This window comes from Rhinolophus hipposideros, assembly GCF_964194185.1.
Source record: "Rhinolophus hipposideros genome assembly, chromosome: 7".
Taxonomy (NCBI): domain Eukaryota; kingdom Metazoa; phylum Chordata; class Mammalia; order Chiroptera; family Rhinolophidae; genus Rhinolophus; species Rhinolophus hipposideros.
This window is the reverse complement of record NC_138053.1, coordinates 37,222,423-37,241,374: the sequence shown is the minus strand read 5'-3', so window position 1 is coordinate 37,241,374 and position 18,952 is coordinate 37,222,423. Positions and strand designations below refer to the sequence as shown.

General features: G+C 37.8%; 1 protein-coding gene across 1 annotated transcript in view; it reads left to right on the top strand.

Moving 5' to 3' along the window:
- The first annotated feature begins 266 nt into the window (after nucleotides 1-266).
- Nucleotides 267-18,952, top strand: part of FAM81B (family with sequence similarity 81 member B) — a 38,763-nt gene continuing 20,077 nt past the window's right edge. Inside the window, exons 1-3 of the mRNA XM_081054071.1 lie at nucleotides 267-322; nucleotides 3,292-3,356; nucleotides 13,875-14,118. Coding sequence (XP_080910197.1) covers nucleotides 3,313-3,356; nucleotides 13,875-14,118 — 288 coding nt within the window. The 5' untranslated portion in view covers nucleotides 267-322; nucleotides 3,292-3,312. The remainder of the gene's footprint in view (nucleotides 323-3,291; nucleotides 3,357-13,874; nucleotides 14,119-18,952) is intronic.

Sequence of the window (18,952 nt, the reverse complement as noted above, 5' to 3'; positions counted from 1 at the left end):
TAATGTAAGTAGCTGAGTTAATAAGTACTTCTAGTTGACAATAGATGTGATGGGGTCCCTGAGGGGAATTGGGGTAGGGAAGGAGGGAAGAGGCGAGTGTAGAACAAATTGGAAGGCTCCCTTTAACCTTCACCATATGTTCAGAAACTGCCCTCAATTTTAAAGAAACTACCACCACCGCAAAAATTCACTTGCCATCGTTCCTGATCTGATTCAGCCTTCTGGTTGCCTAGATACAGATGTAAACAAAAGTACCTCCCCGACTGCAGAAGAACAACTAGATGAACCGGATGGCCCCTTTCCTGGCTCCACCAGTGACCAAGCAAGTATTTTTAGATATTCTGATTAAAAATAGCATATTTTGTTCAGCTTCTTTAGAGCTTAGCTTCACTTAGAGAGTTGTAAGGAATCCTGGAAGAATTGTTTTTCTTTTCACTCTACCCGTATTTCCTGGTTTTTTTCCTACTTTGATAAAGTGACTGACGCCAGCACAAACTGAAAAGCAAAAGGGTCTCGATTTGTGAATACATTCATTGGACTGACTTTTAATTTGCAGGGCTAAAAGTTAATGTTAATAAAAATTTGATAATTTACTTGTATAAAGATTCAAAAGAAACTATGATAAACTCAAGGTACAGACGTTATCTCTCACATGAAAAAGAATAGCTAAATAGTATGTTTCTTTAGCGGTCTTGTCTTATGTTCACCAGTAATGCAAAAGAACATTCAAAGAAGCAGTGTTTTTAGACTTGCTTTGTAATTCTCATAATACCTAACCAGCTTCTTGTGATGAAAAGAGCACTGGAAACGAGCATAATATCAAGCGCTGATATTTTGCATCTATTGGCTGTACCACACATTAGCTGTGTGACTTTCAGCAATCACGTAACCTCTCTGTTCTCTCTTCTATGAAACGGACTAGTGAAGCCTATCTTACAAAGAAGTGGGGTTTGAATGAGCCACCAAGGTAAAGGACTTAGCAGGTAGGAAGGACTCAGTCAATAGCTATAACATGAGTATTATCACCATCTATATGATCTTGAACAAGTCTGTTACTTCTCTGCTCCTCAGCTTCCTCACCTATAAAAATTATCATCTTAAATTCTTTCTGTAATAAAGAAGGATTTCAGATACTTAAGGTAACTAATGTTATCCTTTTGGTAAAGATAATGATTCCTACCTTACAGGACTGTTGGAAAAATAAAATCAGATCATATACGTGAACGTGTTCTATAGGTCATTAAGCCATAAAGGACTACAACATTTTAAAGTATCATTATGAAACAGGTCAAAACCGACATGTGGACAAGTCGCATAATAATCACCAGGTTGTTTGTGAGAATTTTTATATAATTACATTCTAGCTTGTAGGAACAGGGATGAAACAGAGCTGACTCCTATAGTCAATTAGCAAAGATATAAAAATTTACTGTTTTAGATACATTTAAAAAGGCATAGAAAAAAAGAAATGTGCCACGATGTTAATGGCTTTTGATCTAGGTAGTAGAATTCTAAGTGAAAATATTTTTTACTGTATCTTTCATTTTTCTACATTTTTCCAAGATTTCCTCCATCATCAGGTTTAACACTTGTTACTTTAAAAGTGAGTGCATTTTGAGAGGATGCTATTTATGATTTTCCAAATAAGACTTAAAAATTAATAAAACATACATATCTGTTTCACTCAAGGAGAAAAGAAGACAAAAACCCAATAATTTAGTGTCCTTAGATACAATGTTTGTCATACTATTTGATTCCAAAAATACTTACAAAAGCCCACGAAGCACCAAACACACAGGTTGGGGACCAGTCAGTTGTTGAGGAAATACCACAAACAGACTCTCACAGGCAGGGGCAGCAGTGGAGAGGTGAGAAGGAAAGAGTTGGCACTAGTAATTGAGGAGCCCAGGGCCTAGCCCTGTTTGAGAGGAAAACTGGAGTGAAAACACAAACCAGGGCAAAAGGCTAGTCACAATCCCTAGTGAATTAGGATGGTTTTCACAGCGTGGATACCTTGGCACCCAGTAGATCAATGTATTCCTGCTACAGGGAAAGCCCAGGCTTCCGAGGGGCAGCCCCACTGCAGACCCCACTCAGCAATAGGGAGAGAGGGTCTAAAGCACCATCATCGTGGCTCGTGGGCTCCATCCTTTGTAGCATGGAGCCTGCTCTGGTTGCCTACCACCAAGAGGGCCAGGTCAGGAGAGCCTGATTATTGTCAGGTGATCTTTATTAGCTTCCTTAATAATTGACTTACCTTTTACTTTTAAGTTTTGTTGGAGGAGAAAGGGAGATTGCCAATTAATTTTCCTAGGCTCTAAATTAAGAAGTGGTAGTTCCTCAAGCACTTGCAAAAGGAATGATTTGTGTATGTGAGTCTTAACATAGTCTGATCACCATTATACTATACAATAACATAAACCAAGAAAAAATAGCCTAGGAACATATTTTGTTTAAGTTTTAAAATGAGGTGGAATGCCATTCATTCTCTCTCTATTGAGGATAAAAATGGGTCTTCTTTTGAAACTTAAAAATAAAAGAACATCAGAGTTGAAAACAGATTCAGCATATGTAAAACAGTGACTACTGTTTCTTCTTTCTTCCTAGAAATGCTGCAAAAAATATGAACTTTCATGCAAATAGAACTCCCTAGTGGTACCATTTTATTACAGTAATTAAGTGTTCACATGGCCAGCTATGTTTAATACTACCAATAGGTTATGTACATAACTGTGCTCTGTAGTTTTCTTTCTCATTGACTATAACAATGTGGCATCCAGCTTTCTTAGAAAACAAAATTACTTGAATAGACTAGTTTTCTAGCTTTTGGCTTTGTTTTTGAAGAGTAGCTGATTCCCCTCAGAATTCAGCATGACAGGATATTGGCTATTTCATTAAAAAAATCATCCAAGAGTAATCTATGGCTTTGACCTTTCCAAAAAGATTTTCCTGTGATACCAAATCTGTGAAATACAACTCTCCAGTTATCATTGGCTATTTCATTAAAAAAATTATCTAAAAGTAATCTATGGCTTTGACCTTTCCAAAAAGTTTTTCTTGACTGTGATACCAAATCCGTGAAATACAGCTCTCTAGTTATCTTCCCAGAAACTAATTTTGGTTTTAGTCTCTAGCAATACAAATGGGGCATGTGCAAGATTAACTGAGCTGATGGTCTATGATCTATAGTATATATTTTGTTTAAAATTAAAAAATTTGTATAAGGACAAGATGGACAAGATTTCCCTGTAAAGTAACTGATACATTCTAAACCCATAATTTCTGTTTTAGGTAAGATTATCTCCAGCCAAAATGTCAACCAAGAATTCTACAGATCTAGTTGAATATGTTAACAAGTAAGTCTGTGATTTACAACTAGTTTTAACTATTTACTGTATTTAATGATTCAGAGATTTAAGTGCCTGACTGAGAGCTTTGAGTTCATCTAAATTAGTCTTCTGCTTTTGAAAGAGACAGACTTAAACCATCTCTGAAAGACAAGCCTCTCTATTCTATTGTTCTCTGATTGACAGAGCAAGCCGATTTTTACTGCCCCTCTTTAAATAACCTCCGTAGGTTCCTGTAGATTTATGAATAAAATAATACAACACAGCCGATGAATGGCATATGCTATGATCTGATATAGTTAACCATGACTTTCAAAATAAACCAAATAAATCTGTTAACATCTCATAATAAAAAATTAGGAAAATGTGAAATATATTAAATTAATCATCAGAAAATTTTGGTTCAGCTGTTTATAGTGTCACACCTGGAGCTCATCCAGGGAAAGTCTACAGAACAGGACAAATCTTGGGACTAGGAAATATAACATATTATTGATACATATGCAATGTCCAAAAGATCCTAGAATTCCAGTTTGAAAAGGTGAGATCACGGAAGCAATACATATTAATTTGAGTTGTTTTCTATTCTATGTGTCAGAGGAGGATTTTATGCACCTACTAATGTATTCAAGGCACTTGGGATTTAATATCAGGCTTTCTACAATTTTCTGTGTGATCTCCGTCAGTCCCTTAATGTCTCTGGGCTTTGGCTCTTGCATTTGCCAAATGAAAAGGTTAGATTAGAAGTTGTCTAGGACCTACTGCAGCTTTAAAATAATTCTGATCCTAAAGTATACATCATGACCACAGAAAAAAAAGGGACTAAGCAAATGAAATGAGTCAATGTGAAGAGAAAAATCTACATACTGAATTTTTAGTTTTCAATTACCTTTAACAATGAAGATAATTTCAAATTCACTGATTTTTATCACAATATGTTCACAATTAAGAATTGTCCTATTCTTGAATGAATTGAATTTAATACATTCCAACCAGTTCAATCACAGTATTTCCTCTCCTCTTTTCATGCTACCCATAGCTTATATTTGCTTATATGACATTGGGACTATAATTTAGAGAAAATGGAGCTAAACAAGAGAAAGGATTTTTTTTTTACTGTTTAAAAATATGATTTTTGGATAGAATATTTTTTTTCTGAGTTAAGGGCAATGAATGTGGTATGCACAAAAATACTTATCATAAATGGATATATTAGCTAACCTTGCCATCCAAGGAGAATGAAAACCTGTTTGCACCTGATTCTCCACGTGACCAATGGAAATTAGAAATCATTCTTCTGATCTATTAAATTCCAATATAAACCTAAGTGAATTTCTTTAGCCCAGGCTAACTGGTGACCTACATTCCAGGAACTGAGAGAACAAATTCCTGGAAGATGGCAACAGACTTCAAAAGAAACCCAAGGAAATTTTTGCCATTTCTTGGATTCCAGAGAAACTAAAATTAAGAAAAAGGGGAAGAAACAGTCCATAATTCAAAGCAAAAACATGAAGATTATCTGGCCCCAACATTCATTTTCTACCTTGATCTCTCCCACAGCTCTTCTCTTGCTAAGCCATGTATCTAGAACTTTCTATGTAGCCCATGAAATGGTTAGTTTTCTTCTGGTCTCTCCCCACTAATCGTCCAGAACAGGCTGCAAGCTCCCTAAAGACAGGCACTCCATGGTCTCATGTTGCTGATATCCCTACTGAACATGGATTGTTGAGAAACTATAGTTGACAGATTTAATGGAGAGTAATGGTGAGACTTTGACTCTGCTTAGAGCAGTAGACTCCTGGGTACCTGGTTAACTGGAAAAGCAAAATGGCATTCAGGCATTTCAATCATCACTGCAGATGTTTTGAATTGACTTGTTGAATCCAAAAAAATAAACATAAAAAACAATCAAGTTTAAAATAACTTCATCCTGCAAGTCATAGTACTCATTGAATGGTAACAAATTTATCAATATGCAAACAAAGTACTTATACAAGTAAAAGTTATTACTGACACATTAAATTACCTCAATATATACGTCACATTCTCAGAGTTTCTGCCTTAGAAATCTATGTGGGTATGTTTATAGGTAATACTAACAACAACCAAAAAAAATTAAAATCCAGCAACAAAAGAGGTAATGCCTATCCTATGAACAAGGTTTGCCTAGATATAACCACATTTAAAAGATAGGCAGATGGAGTGTTTACAGGGCGCTTCTCAGCTCAGGCAGCTGGAGCAACACCCACACATTACTAGTACTTGTTAAATTGTTAGGTCACATTGATAACCCATGGGGTAGGGGGAGGTGGAATGCTTGCAATCATTTATGAGACAATTACGGTGACACTACATTAAAGACAGTAAATAATTCTGATTTCCATATGTTCACCGATTCACAATGAGCTGATATCCACTGATTTTATAACAGTGTATCCAATGTACATTTAAGCTTAATTGAGCCGAGTACCAAAGCGTTGTTTTTCTTCTTTTCCTCCTACTGGTGGAAGGAGTGCTGCATGGAGGCCAGGCACCTCAGGCCTACTCCTGAATCTGCCTCTAACCAGCTACGTGACCTTGAGAAAAAGGTCTTCTCTCTGGGCAAGCTCTGTAAAATGCGACTGGGTTTTAAGTGAATGAGTGATGAGCATCCTGAGTGCCAAGGGTTGTCTGTGTTCAAGACAAGATCCAGATTTCATTTCTGCGATGGGGATTAGTCTCTACCTGCTATTGCTCAACTCGGCCCACAATTTCTCAAAAATACTCTTTTATGTAAAAAAGTAAGTGGCTAAGATTTACACACATATACTATTCCCTCCATAGGATTTAATTCTGAATGGAAAATAAATTTGATCCATAAATTGCTTTTTATTTTTCTTCAGTTGACACTCCTTTAAAAAAATAAAAAAATTAAAAATTAAAAAAAAAATATATATATATATATATATATATATATATATATATATATACATATAAACACACACACACACACACACACACACACATATGTATTTCTCACCACTAAATCAAATAATTTATAAGGGCTCATCCATACCTAAGATTCTTTGGCCTTCAAAAATCAGTCATGACCATTTTTTCACTTAACAAACATTTATTGAGTATCTACTATGTGCCAGGCACTATGGCGAGTTGTCAGTGAAAAAAGCCGACAAAGCCCCTGCCCTCCTGGAGCTTCTGGTCTAGCAGGAGGAAGGGACACAGCTTGTTAAACAGAGTGACAAGAGCAGACCTCACTGAGAAGCTGGCATTTGAGTGACAACCAGATGAGGGAGTTGGCCACCATCTCGAGGAAGAGCAAAGTTTCTAAGGCAGGAACGTCCCTGTGGTGTGGCAGGAACGTCCCTGTGGTGTGGCAGGAACGTCCCTGTGGTGTGGCAGGAACGTCCCTGTGGTGTGGCAGGAACAGCAAGGGGGCGAAGATGACTGGAGGGAAAGGAAGGAAGTATGAACCTGAACTGTGATACTACCTGCATCTGGGAAATGAAATTGTTTTGTACTGAGTTGTGCCAGCTGGGCTGTAGCCAACATCTATCTCATAAATTCTCTCAATGATACCTTTTGGGAAGATGAGGGTCTGGCTGACAGCCAAGGAATGCTACTTAAAGTTCGGACACACAAAACTATCAGTAAGTCAAATGGGCAAAATAATCAATGATTAATGATTTCACCTTGTGATAGAATATGGCATTCAGGATATGAAAAGGATTCATCTTCAAGGTGTTTTCTTAGTACCATGGCAGATGTTTTATTATACCGTGATGTACTGCTTTTGTTGCTACATGATGAAGATGGATATTTCACATTACTGTACACAAGAAAGAAAAACAAAATGCTGTCGTTGAGCTTTCTATGGGATAAGTCATGTTTGGGTGGAGATCTTTCGGGTTTTATTTTGCAATGTAATATCCATCTTTGAGAGTAATTAGCTCCCAGCTGAGAAATCTCAAAATAGTCTGCACAGCTTATAAAGGAAGGAAGGGATACGTGGGGCACTCTCACCTGTTAGAAAGTTTTTCTTATTACCTGGCAGACCCTCTTCCAACCTGAACAGTTCCCTGGCACCACTAACCATATTTAATATTAGAGCTTCCAGCTTTTCCTCAGTGTTAATCATCTCATTTCATCCTCACAATAACCCTAAGAGGTGGATAGTGTCACTATTTTAAAGATGAAGAGAAGACCCTGGGGTGCAGAGGAGTCAAATATTGACCCAAAGTTATATAATGCTATGACATAACCAAGATACTCACCCAGAAATTTATGTCTATGTTATTTCAAAGCCTATTTTCTTAACTACTCTTCTGTTTCTTAACACTCCCTGTCAGCTGTCCTTTCAATGCACATACACACGCCCTGGGACATCTTCACCTCCATCCTCTCCCTGGCGTGGAGATGTGACACAGCCACAGATTTCTGCTCTTGCTCCGTGGGTGCCCCTCTGCAGTGTATAGGCAGCCTGATCTCACAGCATCTCAGCTGCACCTCAGAAGCACTGCTGTCAGCCACAGGGCGGCCTTTTATCCTTCTCTCTCTAGCCTCTTCTCACTGCCCCCTGCCTCTGACGGGGTAGACGCTGGCTAGAGGTGGACACAGCGGCAGGAACTGGGCATTACACACAGCGCACTCCAAAATCACTCAGGGCAGCGTCTGCCCCTATGAGCTTGGTCCCTGCTGCCCCAGGAGGCTCTCTGGACTCTTGCCACACTGAAGAGCTTCTGCTCAAGTGTGAGAACTCTGCTGAGGTCAGGCTGAGGCCAGTCTCAGTTCTCTAGAGCAGAGACGGAGCCCCTCCAACCTCTGGCCTCAAAGAGGACCCTTAGGACTCCAGGGAGACACATGAGCCAAGCAGAGGGAAAGTAACTGGAATGAAAATTACATAAGTTACATATTAAAAAGCAGAGGAATAAGTACATCTTCTCTCTCTGAGAAAAACACAAATATAACAAAAAGAGCTACTCATTCATCTGCACAAAGCTGCTGTGATGTAGGACAAAGAGCCAAAGAGGCAGGTTAAAATGTTTCCCAGCTGAGTGAGTGACAATCTCCAAGCCTCGGTTTCCACCTAAATTGAGAAAAATTTCATTTATGCCTCAGGGTGGTTGTGAGGATGAAATGAAATAATGTTTATGAAAGCCGTATGTTGTCCATAAGCACTAAATAGAAACAAGGTCGTATAATAATCAAATCCTTACATTGCTCCTGTACTAAGAACTCCCCTCAAATAATTTACCATCTGTGTTAGTTTTCTAGGGCTGATATAACACAGCACCACACACGGGGTGGCTTAAAACAACAGAAATGTACTGCTTCCCAATTCTGGGGATTGGAAGTCCAAAATCAAGGTGCCAGCAGGGTGGGTTCCTTCTGCGGGACCTGAGGGTGCACCTGCTCCATGCCTGTCTCTGTCCCAGTTTCTGGCATCCCTTGGCTTGTCAACGCATGACTCCAAGTGCTTCCTCTCTCTTCACGTGATACGCTCCCTGTGTGTCCCTGTCCTCACGTGGCCATTCCTTATAAGGACACGAGTCATATTGGATTAGGGGCCCACCCGACTCCAGTATGACCTCACTGTAACTAATTACATTTGCAACAACCCTATTTCCAAATTAAGTCACATTCTGAGGCACTAGTGTTTAGGATTGCAACATATCTCTTCTTTGAGGGCAGGGAAAGGGATATACAATTCAATCAATAACACCATCTAATAATGACCAATAATTATAAGAATGTATGTCTGTAAAGCTTGTAGGCGTTACAAAGTACATCAAATGTGTTAATTACATTGATTCCCTCAGCCAGTTGGTTAGGGTAGGAATCATTATGTCCACAGAACAACAAGGAACTCTCTTCTGGACAATCTAAAAAAGGTTAAAGGTAGTAAGTAGCAGAAACAGAACTTGAACCCAGGTCTTCTGACTCCAGGTACAGTGTTCTTTCCCCGGAAACTCACATAAATGATACACACCCTTTAAACATAGTGAGGTAATATGGGAAAGTGTCTCAAGAGCACTACACAATGCAATAGGAACTCCCAATGTCATCAGAACAATTTGCTGCTGCAGTTTACATCCATTCTACCTGTGAGTAACCCAGACGCCCACTGTGCATTCACAAAGAGACTCTGGAACACTTCCCAACCTGCATGACACTACAAGGAAGCCAGTCACAACAGTACATCATTGATTCTGTAATTTTATTTAAAAACGTCCTGACCATGAAGAGTTTGCCTCATAAAACTTTTCTGTGTAAAAGAGCCACAACTAGTCTCCTTCTCCAGTCTCCTCTTGGCTGTCACTATTTGGAGTCCTCTGCTTTCTAGACCCTTCCATGCAGATCCCCATGCTGGCCTAACCACACTGGCTTTGGTCTGCTCCTTCTGGACTGATCCACTGAAACTTGAATTGCCTCCCTCACCTCCCCAGAGCATTCAGCCCTATGCAAAACTCAGCAAAAGCAGCTTCTGCAGCCACCAAAATCCATCTGCCAGGGTGGCTATAAACAAGCAATGGAGAAACTTTAGAAAATATATTTCAATTTCATCGCTCCACACACACACTATTTTTGTGAGACACAAAGAATGTTCTATAAAATTTCACTATTTCTGTATTTATATTTATATATTTTGCAGGACTCTATGCACTCAGAATACACCTGGTCATGGATTAGCTCTTACAAAAATGAACTTTTTTTCAGTTATGCCCTTTCATGTTCTAGAAAAGGATTTAACTTTTCAAATTTTGGGGTCTTGAGTATTACAGGCTGCCAACATGGTTTTCAGACTCTCCTAAGTATATTTAGTTCTGTATTCGCGAGAACAGAACAGGCAGAGAAGTGAGAGGCTCTGTGTCCTGCTGCATCTGCCAGCAACAGCACAGCTGGTGTAAGTCGCACAGAACTGCAGAGAAACAGAACTCAGAGTTTGTGGAAAATCTGTTCACAGTCAGTTGTCAGCGACATCATCATCAATGATTTATGTAAAGCCCAAGTATCTCTCTGAAAAAGCTCCCTAGGAATTCTTCCTCTTGGGGCTAGCAATTCCATCTGGACTAGTCTGGAATATTGTTATTTCTTTCCTTTCACAGTTAAATTTCTATATAAGTTCCACTGATATAATATACTAATAAAGTAGTGATTTTTTTTTTTTAATTTGCTGAAAGAATCAGGGCGACCACACTGTGCTGCCAGTGCACGGCCTCAGTTTTTAATCTTTTGAATGATCTGATGATTTAAACAGTGGTATCAATGGGCATCTCCCCTAGAAAACTGAGTGTTCATATGTTTGTTCTTCCAGTTGTTGACTGAGACAGGTCAGCTGGAAAACAATATTTTTCTCTTTTATGGTAAATGGAAATAGTAAAAAATATAAACTCTGTGTTGATCTTGCAGGAATCCTGTGAATAGAATTAAACAGAGCATCATTTTGGTGCTTCATTCAGAATCACTGATAAGTAATAATAATAATAATAGTATTATTATTAGAATTAATAGTAAATCTCAGGCATGAAAAGAAAGTTCAAAAAGGGATGCGCTCCACTTAAATGCAAGATAACTTTTAAAAATAAACTTTAAAAACTAAAGGAAAAGAAATAGAGTCCAGAGTGTATGTGTGTCATTGATGTCCCCACGGTTGCAGGCAAGCACATTCACATAGTACTGGGGGTTGCCCTCCTCAGCGGCCTCCTTCAAATAGTAACAACACTGAGACAGGACATGACAGCAGGACTGCAGCCTAGCAGCTCAGCGGAGTGGCTGCCATGTTCGATTGGCCTTTCTGCTAGCCAAGTTCAGCTTCCTCATCTCTTTCTGGATACAGTCTTTTTTGGACAGCAGCCAACAGCACGTCCAAAGACTGAGTGCAAATGGGCCCTACGTAACCCTAGACTGCAGGGCCGCTGTATGGCATTGGTTTTACCATCCCCTACCACTTGCTTCTCGCTTGTTATCTCAAAACTTACAACCATACAGTGAAGTAGGGCCTGTTAGCTGTGATTCAAGATGAATTAAGTGAAACACTTCGTTGGTAAGTGGAAGAATCTATGTTCTACCCTCGGTTTATCTCACCTTCCAGCGTGCCAAGCTGCTTCTGACTACCTACATAACTTGACAGTTCATAATCCATATTTCATATTTCAGCACTTTATGATATATCCTGCCTTCTATTATTCACTGATTCACATGACTGGTCTTAAATCAGTACTGTTCGATTGAACAGTAATTTATGTGATTAGAATCACATAAATGTTTATTTTAAATACATGTTCTTGCCCTCCACTCCACCAAACCCCCAAGATTATGATTTAGTAGGTTTATGGTAGAGCCAAGGAATCTTCATTTTAACAACTTCCCTCACTTCCCGACCCCCATGATATTAATTCAAGTTTCTTTATGAGACACACTGAATTAGAGTAAGTTCTTTAAGGCATGTAACTAGTGTATATTGCACATGGACTACAGCAGACCTTTAGTAAATTCTTGCTAACTGATATATTTCTATTTCAACTGACATTTTTATTGGTAAGTTATTAGATATAGATACAGTGCTTTCAGTGGTACATTAAAACACTCCAACCAAAATGGCTTAAATGTAAGGGCATTGATTAATTCACATGAAAATAAAAATCTGGAGTTTGGTTAATTTAAAGGCTCAATAACATCAGGAACCCAAGTGCTTTCTATCCTGCCTCTCTGCTATTGTCTTTTTCCTCATGATCCCAAGATGGCTTCAGCAGTTCCAGGCATCAAGCAGAGACATGACAACATCCAGCAAAGGGAAGGAGAGTTTCTTCCCATGTTTCTCTCTTTGAAGGCAAAGAAACCTTACCCAGAAGCCCCATAGTAGGGTTCCTCTTGAGTCTCATTAGCCAGAATTGCTTCACATGCTCTTCCCTAAACCAACTGCATCTCAACCCAGAAGAATGAGACCACCATGATTAGCCTGCTCCCTGCAGGACACGGGACAGGAGGATGAATCAAATCAGGCAGAAGGGAAGGATGGCTATTGGGAAGGTAACCTTCAGTGTCTGCCACACTGGGAACTCCTAAGAGAAAATCTAAATTTTGAGAGGAATGCAGCATAATTTACAAGTGTTTGTACAGGACTGAAGATGGGAGAGCAAATACTCTTTCACTGGCAAATGCAGGCTGGAAATTATCTAGAGGCCAGAAAGAAGCACTATCTCAAGGAAAATAATGAGCAAATATGCAGCCACTACTAGACCATGTGTCACCATAAGCAGGGCCTGACATCTTCCTCCCCTCAGCCTGGGACTCCCAGATAGCATTGTCAGCATTGTCAGCACACTGGCAGTTTAGAGGAATGGATTTCATACAGATGAGGTTCCATTGGGTAATTTTCCAGAAGATTTTGAGCCATATGAGTGATAGATGGAATCTGATTAATGAAACCCCTTAGCAAAGCCTTCTCCATTCGTCAGATACGCAGGTGATAGGAAAAAGGAATCTTACTCTCATGTACTGTTGGTGGGATTGCAAATTGGTGCAGCCACTATGGAAAACAGTATGGAGGTTCCTTAAGAAAATGAAAAATAACACTACTTTATGACCCAGCAATTCCACTTCTGGATATTTATCTGTAGAAACCTAAGAGAATTTGAAAAGATATATGCACCCCTATGTTCACTGCAGTGTTATTTACAATAGCCAAGATATGGAAGCAACCTCCTAAATCGCCATCGGTAGACCAATGGATTAAGAGATGTATTACATATACGAATACAATGGAATATTACTCAGCCATAAAACAGAATGAAACCTTACCATTTGCAACAACATGGATGGACTAGAAGACATGCTAAGTGAAATAAGTCAAACAAAGACAAATACCATATGCTCTCACTTATATGTGGAGTCTAAAGAACAAAATAAAGAAAACAGAAACAAACTCATAGATACAGGGAACAAACTGATGGTTGCCAGATGGGAGGGTATCTAGGGGGATGGGTGAAAAAGGCGAAGGGATTAAGAAGTACAAATTGGTAGTTACAAAATAGTCAAGGGATGTAAAGTACAGCATAGGGAATATAGTCAATAATATGGTAATAACTATGTATAGTGCCAGGTGGGGACTAGACTAGTCAGGGGGATCACTTCAAAAATTATATAAAAGTCTAATCATTATGCTGTATACCTGAAACTAACATTCAATAATAATGGGGGGAAAAGAAAGCAGCCTTCTTCTCAATAGCCAATTAACAGGTATTAAACTTATGTGGATCCAGCCTGGCTTGTTAGAATAGTAGGTAACATACAGAACAATTCCTGCTTGGAAAACATGAAAAATGCATGTTTTTCATGCAACTCAAGGCCTAAGTCAGATCAGCTTCTTAGATGAGACATAGACCAATATTCTAACAATGCCGTGCTGAAGTCCTAGAAGGCTTCTCACCGGGGAGAAAATATGAGAGAAGTGAGGATGCAAGTTATATTTCTGGCTCCTCCAAGCTCATTCTTGTAACACCCTGGGTGTTGTTTCCTTTTCCTGACCAGGGATCATTCTTTCCTTCCTGTCATTCCAAACACCCAGAGAAGTCAGCTCGACACCAGGCTAAACAGCCAGGAGCGCACGATCGCTTTCCTCCTTGAACAAGCCTTCCACATCAAGGAGGACATCTCTGCTTGTCTTCAGGGGACTCAAGGCTTTCAAAAAGAGGAGTCACTTGCCAGGAAGCTACTGGAAAACCATATCCAGACCATCACCAGCATCGTCAAAAAACTCAGCCAAAACATTGAGGTAGTTCTTTGTTTGCCATGGAGGGATCATTGCTTGACAGCGATTATCAACCACCAAAGTCATTTTTCAACTATAGAAATGAGTTGCTATTGTTTAAGTGTAAATGATTACCATTTAGTTGCCTCTGAGGAAAACAGTTCGGTATTCCAACTGCTCATTTGTGCCAAAAAGTAGAAGGAAATTCTAGTCAAAAAAAGTTTGATGACTATCTATGTGACAGCAAAGACAGTTGTTTAGCATTATGTCAAACATTGTGTTAAGGGCTTATCTTAGTCTAAATCTCCATGATTCTATTAATGTAATCATTTCAAGTAGAGGTTTCCATAAGGTAGTGGCAATGCTGATTCATAGAACCACTACAATCTCTTTGTATCCCACCTCCTAGTGCTCACTCCTTCACTCTGGCCAAACTGCCTCCCAGCTCTTCCTAGAACATAGCAAACACTCTGGCTTCAGGGACTTTGCACCTGCTGTTCACTCTAGCTGGACCATCTTCCGCTAGATATTCATATGAAATGTTCTTCATTTCCATCAGGTCCCTCATCAAATATCACCTTCTCAGAGAGGATTCCCTTGACACACTGTGAAACAGCACCCCTCTGTACCCCAACAGTCATAATCTCCCTTAAACTGTACATTATTTTTATCCATAGCACTATCACAAGCAAGCATGGTCTGTAGTTCCTTATTGTTTGTTTTCCCCTTCTAAAATACAATATCCATGAGAGAAAAGACTTTACTTTGTTCACTGCTAAGTCCCACACCAGATGATGAGAATGCCTGGGAGATGGCACTCAGTAAATATTTTCTGAATAGATGAATGAATGAATGAATGAATGAATGATGTTTAAGGTGTTAAAAGAAAAATAGAGTTTCTGATCAAAAAAGACAATGCTTGGGTTAAACAAAGACAAACAGGTTTTCACTACAGGTCTTTCAGACCTGTTTTTAAAGTGCTGATGTGGACTATGAATCCGGGGTAGCAACTTTCAGATAAGGGTTCCAAAGAGTACCCTTTAGGAAGCTGGCCAAAAATGTGGGGAATTATCATGAGAATTGATGATTACAATGACCTCCTTTTCTACTATTGGAGAGAACAGTGGATTACACAAAATAAAAAACAACGTGAGATTGACTCAGCAAGGACTTCCTCGTGACTTTGTATTTAAGACTAAGGATATTTATTAATTTATTTTTTATCTGTAGGGCCTGGCAGACCCCAGAATGCATTTGAGGGAGTGTGGAAAGTTAAAAAAAAAACAACAAACTAACAAAAACAACAACCTTAGTGAACTTTCAAAAGACACTTTATTGGTATTTAGCACATACTGAATTGACTCCATGCCTGAAAGTCAATGCCACTTCTCATAGTGGTCACAGGTATTTCCAGGCATAATAGAGTATCATGGAAGTGACAAGAGATAAGGGGCTCGGTGCCTTTGAGATGAGAAAATCAAGTAAGGATAGCAGAGCACTACAATTAGATACTAATTTAGGAATCAAAACTTCTTGGTGATTGAAGAGAACAGCATTCTGAGAAATATCAAAATACTTATAGAATGTTCCACATTTTGATATGGGTAGCTCACACGTAGTTGATTATATCTGTCAAACTTCATCCAGATACAGACTTTGATTGCTACATTTTAATACTTATCAATCATACCCCAATAAAATACTCTTAGCATTAAGAGGAGAAAAGTTCCCAGATCTCTGGAAACCTTGCTAAGAGATTCTTTCCCTATAATCATCATTTTAGATTAGTTCAAAAAAAGACAAAGCTGAATCGTTTTCCAAAAATTGTAAAATCTCAAGATATTTGCAATCATGTTAAGAATTTGGCATATATAGTGAAAATAAAGGGGACTGGTCTGATTGAGCAGAAAACTGAATTAGAAAATATTTTAAAGGTTATGGATAATGTAGTTAAAACAAGAAGAAACTGGCGACCTAACTAAGACTATAAAGTAATAAGCAGTTTACCGAGAAATGGATGTTATTCAAATATTATAAAAGAATATAAACTCATTAACCAGAACAGCCTATTTGCAAACTGGCCACATAGATCCAAGTGTGAGTTGAAGTCTCACATGGGTCATTAAAAGGCATGAAAAAAATTTTTTTAATCAACCATAATTGCAGTAGTTAAGTTGCTAGTTTCTTTTTAAAATATCAATTTTTAAGCCACTAGCTGTTTTAAAATTAAACTATTTTAACTAAAGAAATGAGAATTTTATGTATAACATTACTGTATTGTGTTTTATCCAAACTTATAAGAGTAATACTTGCTCATTGTAATTATTTTGAAAGTTTAAGAAAAACGTTTAAAACCTTGGGAAAAAATTTCTTGTAATTCCACCACCAAATGGCAATCTCTACAAACACTCAGATGCATCTCATTCTAGTGCTTTCAGACATTCCATTTAGGAGACTCAGACTATGTTTGTAAGCAGAATCTTTAATATAAAATTAAATTATAAACTCTTTCATATGTCACTAAAAGCTCTTTGCATGGTGCGTACACCATGATTTGCTTAATTATTCTCCTAATATTGAAATATCTTTGTGTCTGCATTTGGATTATTTCCATACTATATATTCTTAGAAGTAGGATTACCAGGGTATGGACACAGTGAAAACTTTTGATGCATATTTCGAAATTGTTTTCCAGAAAGTTAATAGCTATTTACACTTCCATTAGCATTATATGACAGTACTTTCTTCACTATGCTGATGCCAGCGTTGAGATTTATTGTTTTTCATCTTTCTTAATTTGATGGGATAGTAATGAGATCGTTCCCTTTTTTTTTTTTAACTTCTTAAAAGTGACTATAACAATTTGCATTTCCTCTGTCAATAATCTGTTAATGTCTTTAGTCAATTTATTTTGGAGGGTGTTAGTGATTTTTTAATTTATATTGGTTTGAAGAGCTTTCTTATTAAGGATAATAATCAGTGGTATGTTGGTAAATGTTTAATAATCAGCAAACATTTTTTTTCTGGGTGATTCGAATCTAATTTGCAGTGTTTGCCTATTTCCATGGTGTAAATACTCTCACCTGATTGATTTCAAACACCAACATGACTGAACACGAAGATGGGAAGAAGCATGAACAATTTGCTGTCACGAATATGTGCATGTTGATTGTAGCACACCACTGAAACCTTTGACAATAACATTTGTTACAAATATTTTCCCAGTTTTTTGTTTATATTTTAATTGTATTTAAAATACTTTTACACATTTCATATAAACATTCCAATATTTTGCTTTGTGATTTCTCTCATTACTTTTAGGAACAGTAATTTCTTCAAAGATGAAATTATCTCTATTATCTGTTATTTTTATGGTTTAACTTTTTATTTATTTGTAGTCTGTCTTTTCCAAAATCTATACTGATGTATGACATGAAGTAGGGATCTAAATGGATTATTTTCTAAATAACTTACCAGAAATCCCATAACCATCTGTAGAATTCCTCCCCCCTTGATTTGTGAGTCTCACGTATAGCATTATTTCTTTCTTAGATTTACCAAGGTCTTTGTTACGTTACATTGATCTATGTAGCTATCCTGATTTACTTATCTTTATTTTGTAAGTTGTTTTAGTATTTAGTAGGGCAAGTTCCCTTCCATCACTATTCTTTACCAAAACAAAGCATAACAACATCTACTGTTATGGTCTGAATGTTTGTGTCACTCCAAATCATATGTTGCAATCCTAATGCCCAGTTTCGTGGTACTAGGAGGTGGGGCCTTTGGGGGGTGCTTAGGTCATGAGGGTGGAGCTCTCATGAATGGGATTAGTGCCCTCTTCAGAGAAAGCCCACACAGCTCCCTAGTCCCTTCCACCATGTAAGAACACAGGAAGAAGCTGGCAATCTGCAACCCGCAAAAGGGCTCTTGCCAGAACCAGACCAGGCTGGCACCCTGATCTGGACTTCCAGCCTCCACAACTATGAGAAATAAATTGTTTATTTAAGTAAGTAAGTAAATAAATAAATAAATAAATAAATAAATCTGTTTTTATAAACTACACAGTCTGTGGTATTTTGTTATAGCAACCTGGACTAAGACACCTACACACATATAAAAAAAACAAATGAAAATAAACAAAACTCTAGCTAGTATTTTTGACACTTTTATGTCTTCAATTAAAATATAGGTTGTCTTGATCTGCCAACTTACAAATGGACAAGAGTCTGTATATGGTCTGTGAAATTTCTATAATTCACTTACTACAAAAATCCTTCTTTTTCTCAGAAGATTCATAAATATAACGTTTAAACGTAGTTCATCCCTCCGTCAAATATAGCAACTAAACTTGAATGTTTTCCCACATCACAAATTTATTTGTGTTTTCCAAAGTCCTATACTCTCACTTTTTTTCTGAGTAAATACAAATTATCTTTATATATCCTCACTTTACATTGCAATTTGTTTGAATGTCAAATATGATATAATATTTTTTCTATGGACAAGCAAATTTTTTTCAATTATTAAATTAATATTTATATATGAATGCAAAAGATTAGAAACTACTGTTCTTGGGACCACCAACTTGATGTAGAGTCAGCTCTATTTTAGAACACCCAGTTTTAATGAAGACATGACTAAGGATACTCAAGGACAAAATCTGAAGACAGTTGAGCTATAAATCTCTCATTTTCTCTAAAAAGGTTTAGAACAACAAACCTTTTCCACTCTGTGCTTGTGAAACACTTTGATTCAGATTTTCTTGTGTTGTATTAGCTTCATTGTTTCCTGATTCAATCTGTAAAGGGCCTTGCCTAATGCATATGAAAGATACCTTTTTCTAAACTTACCACCGATC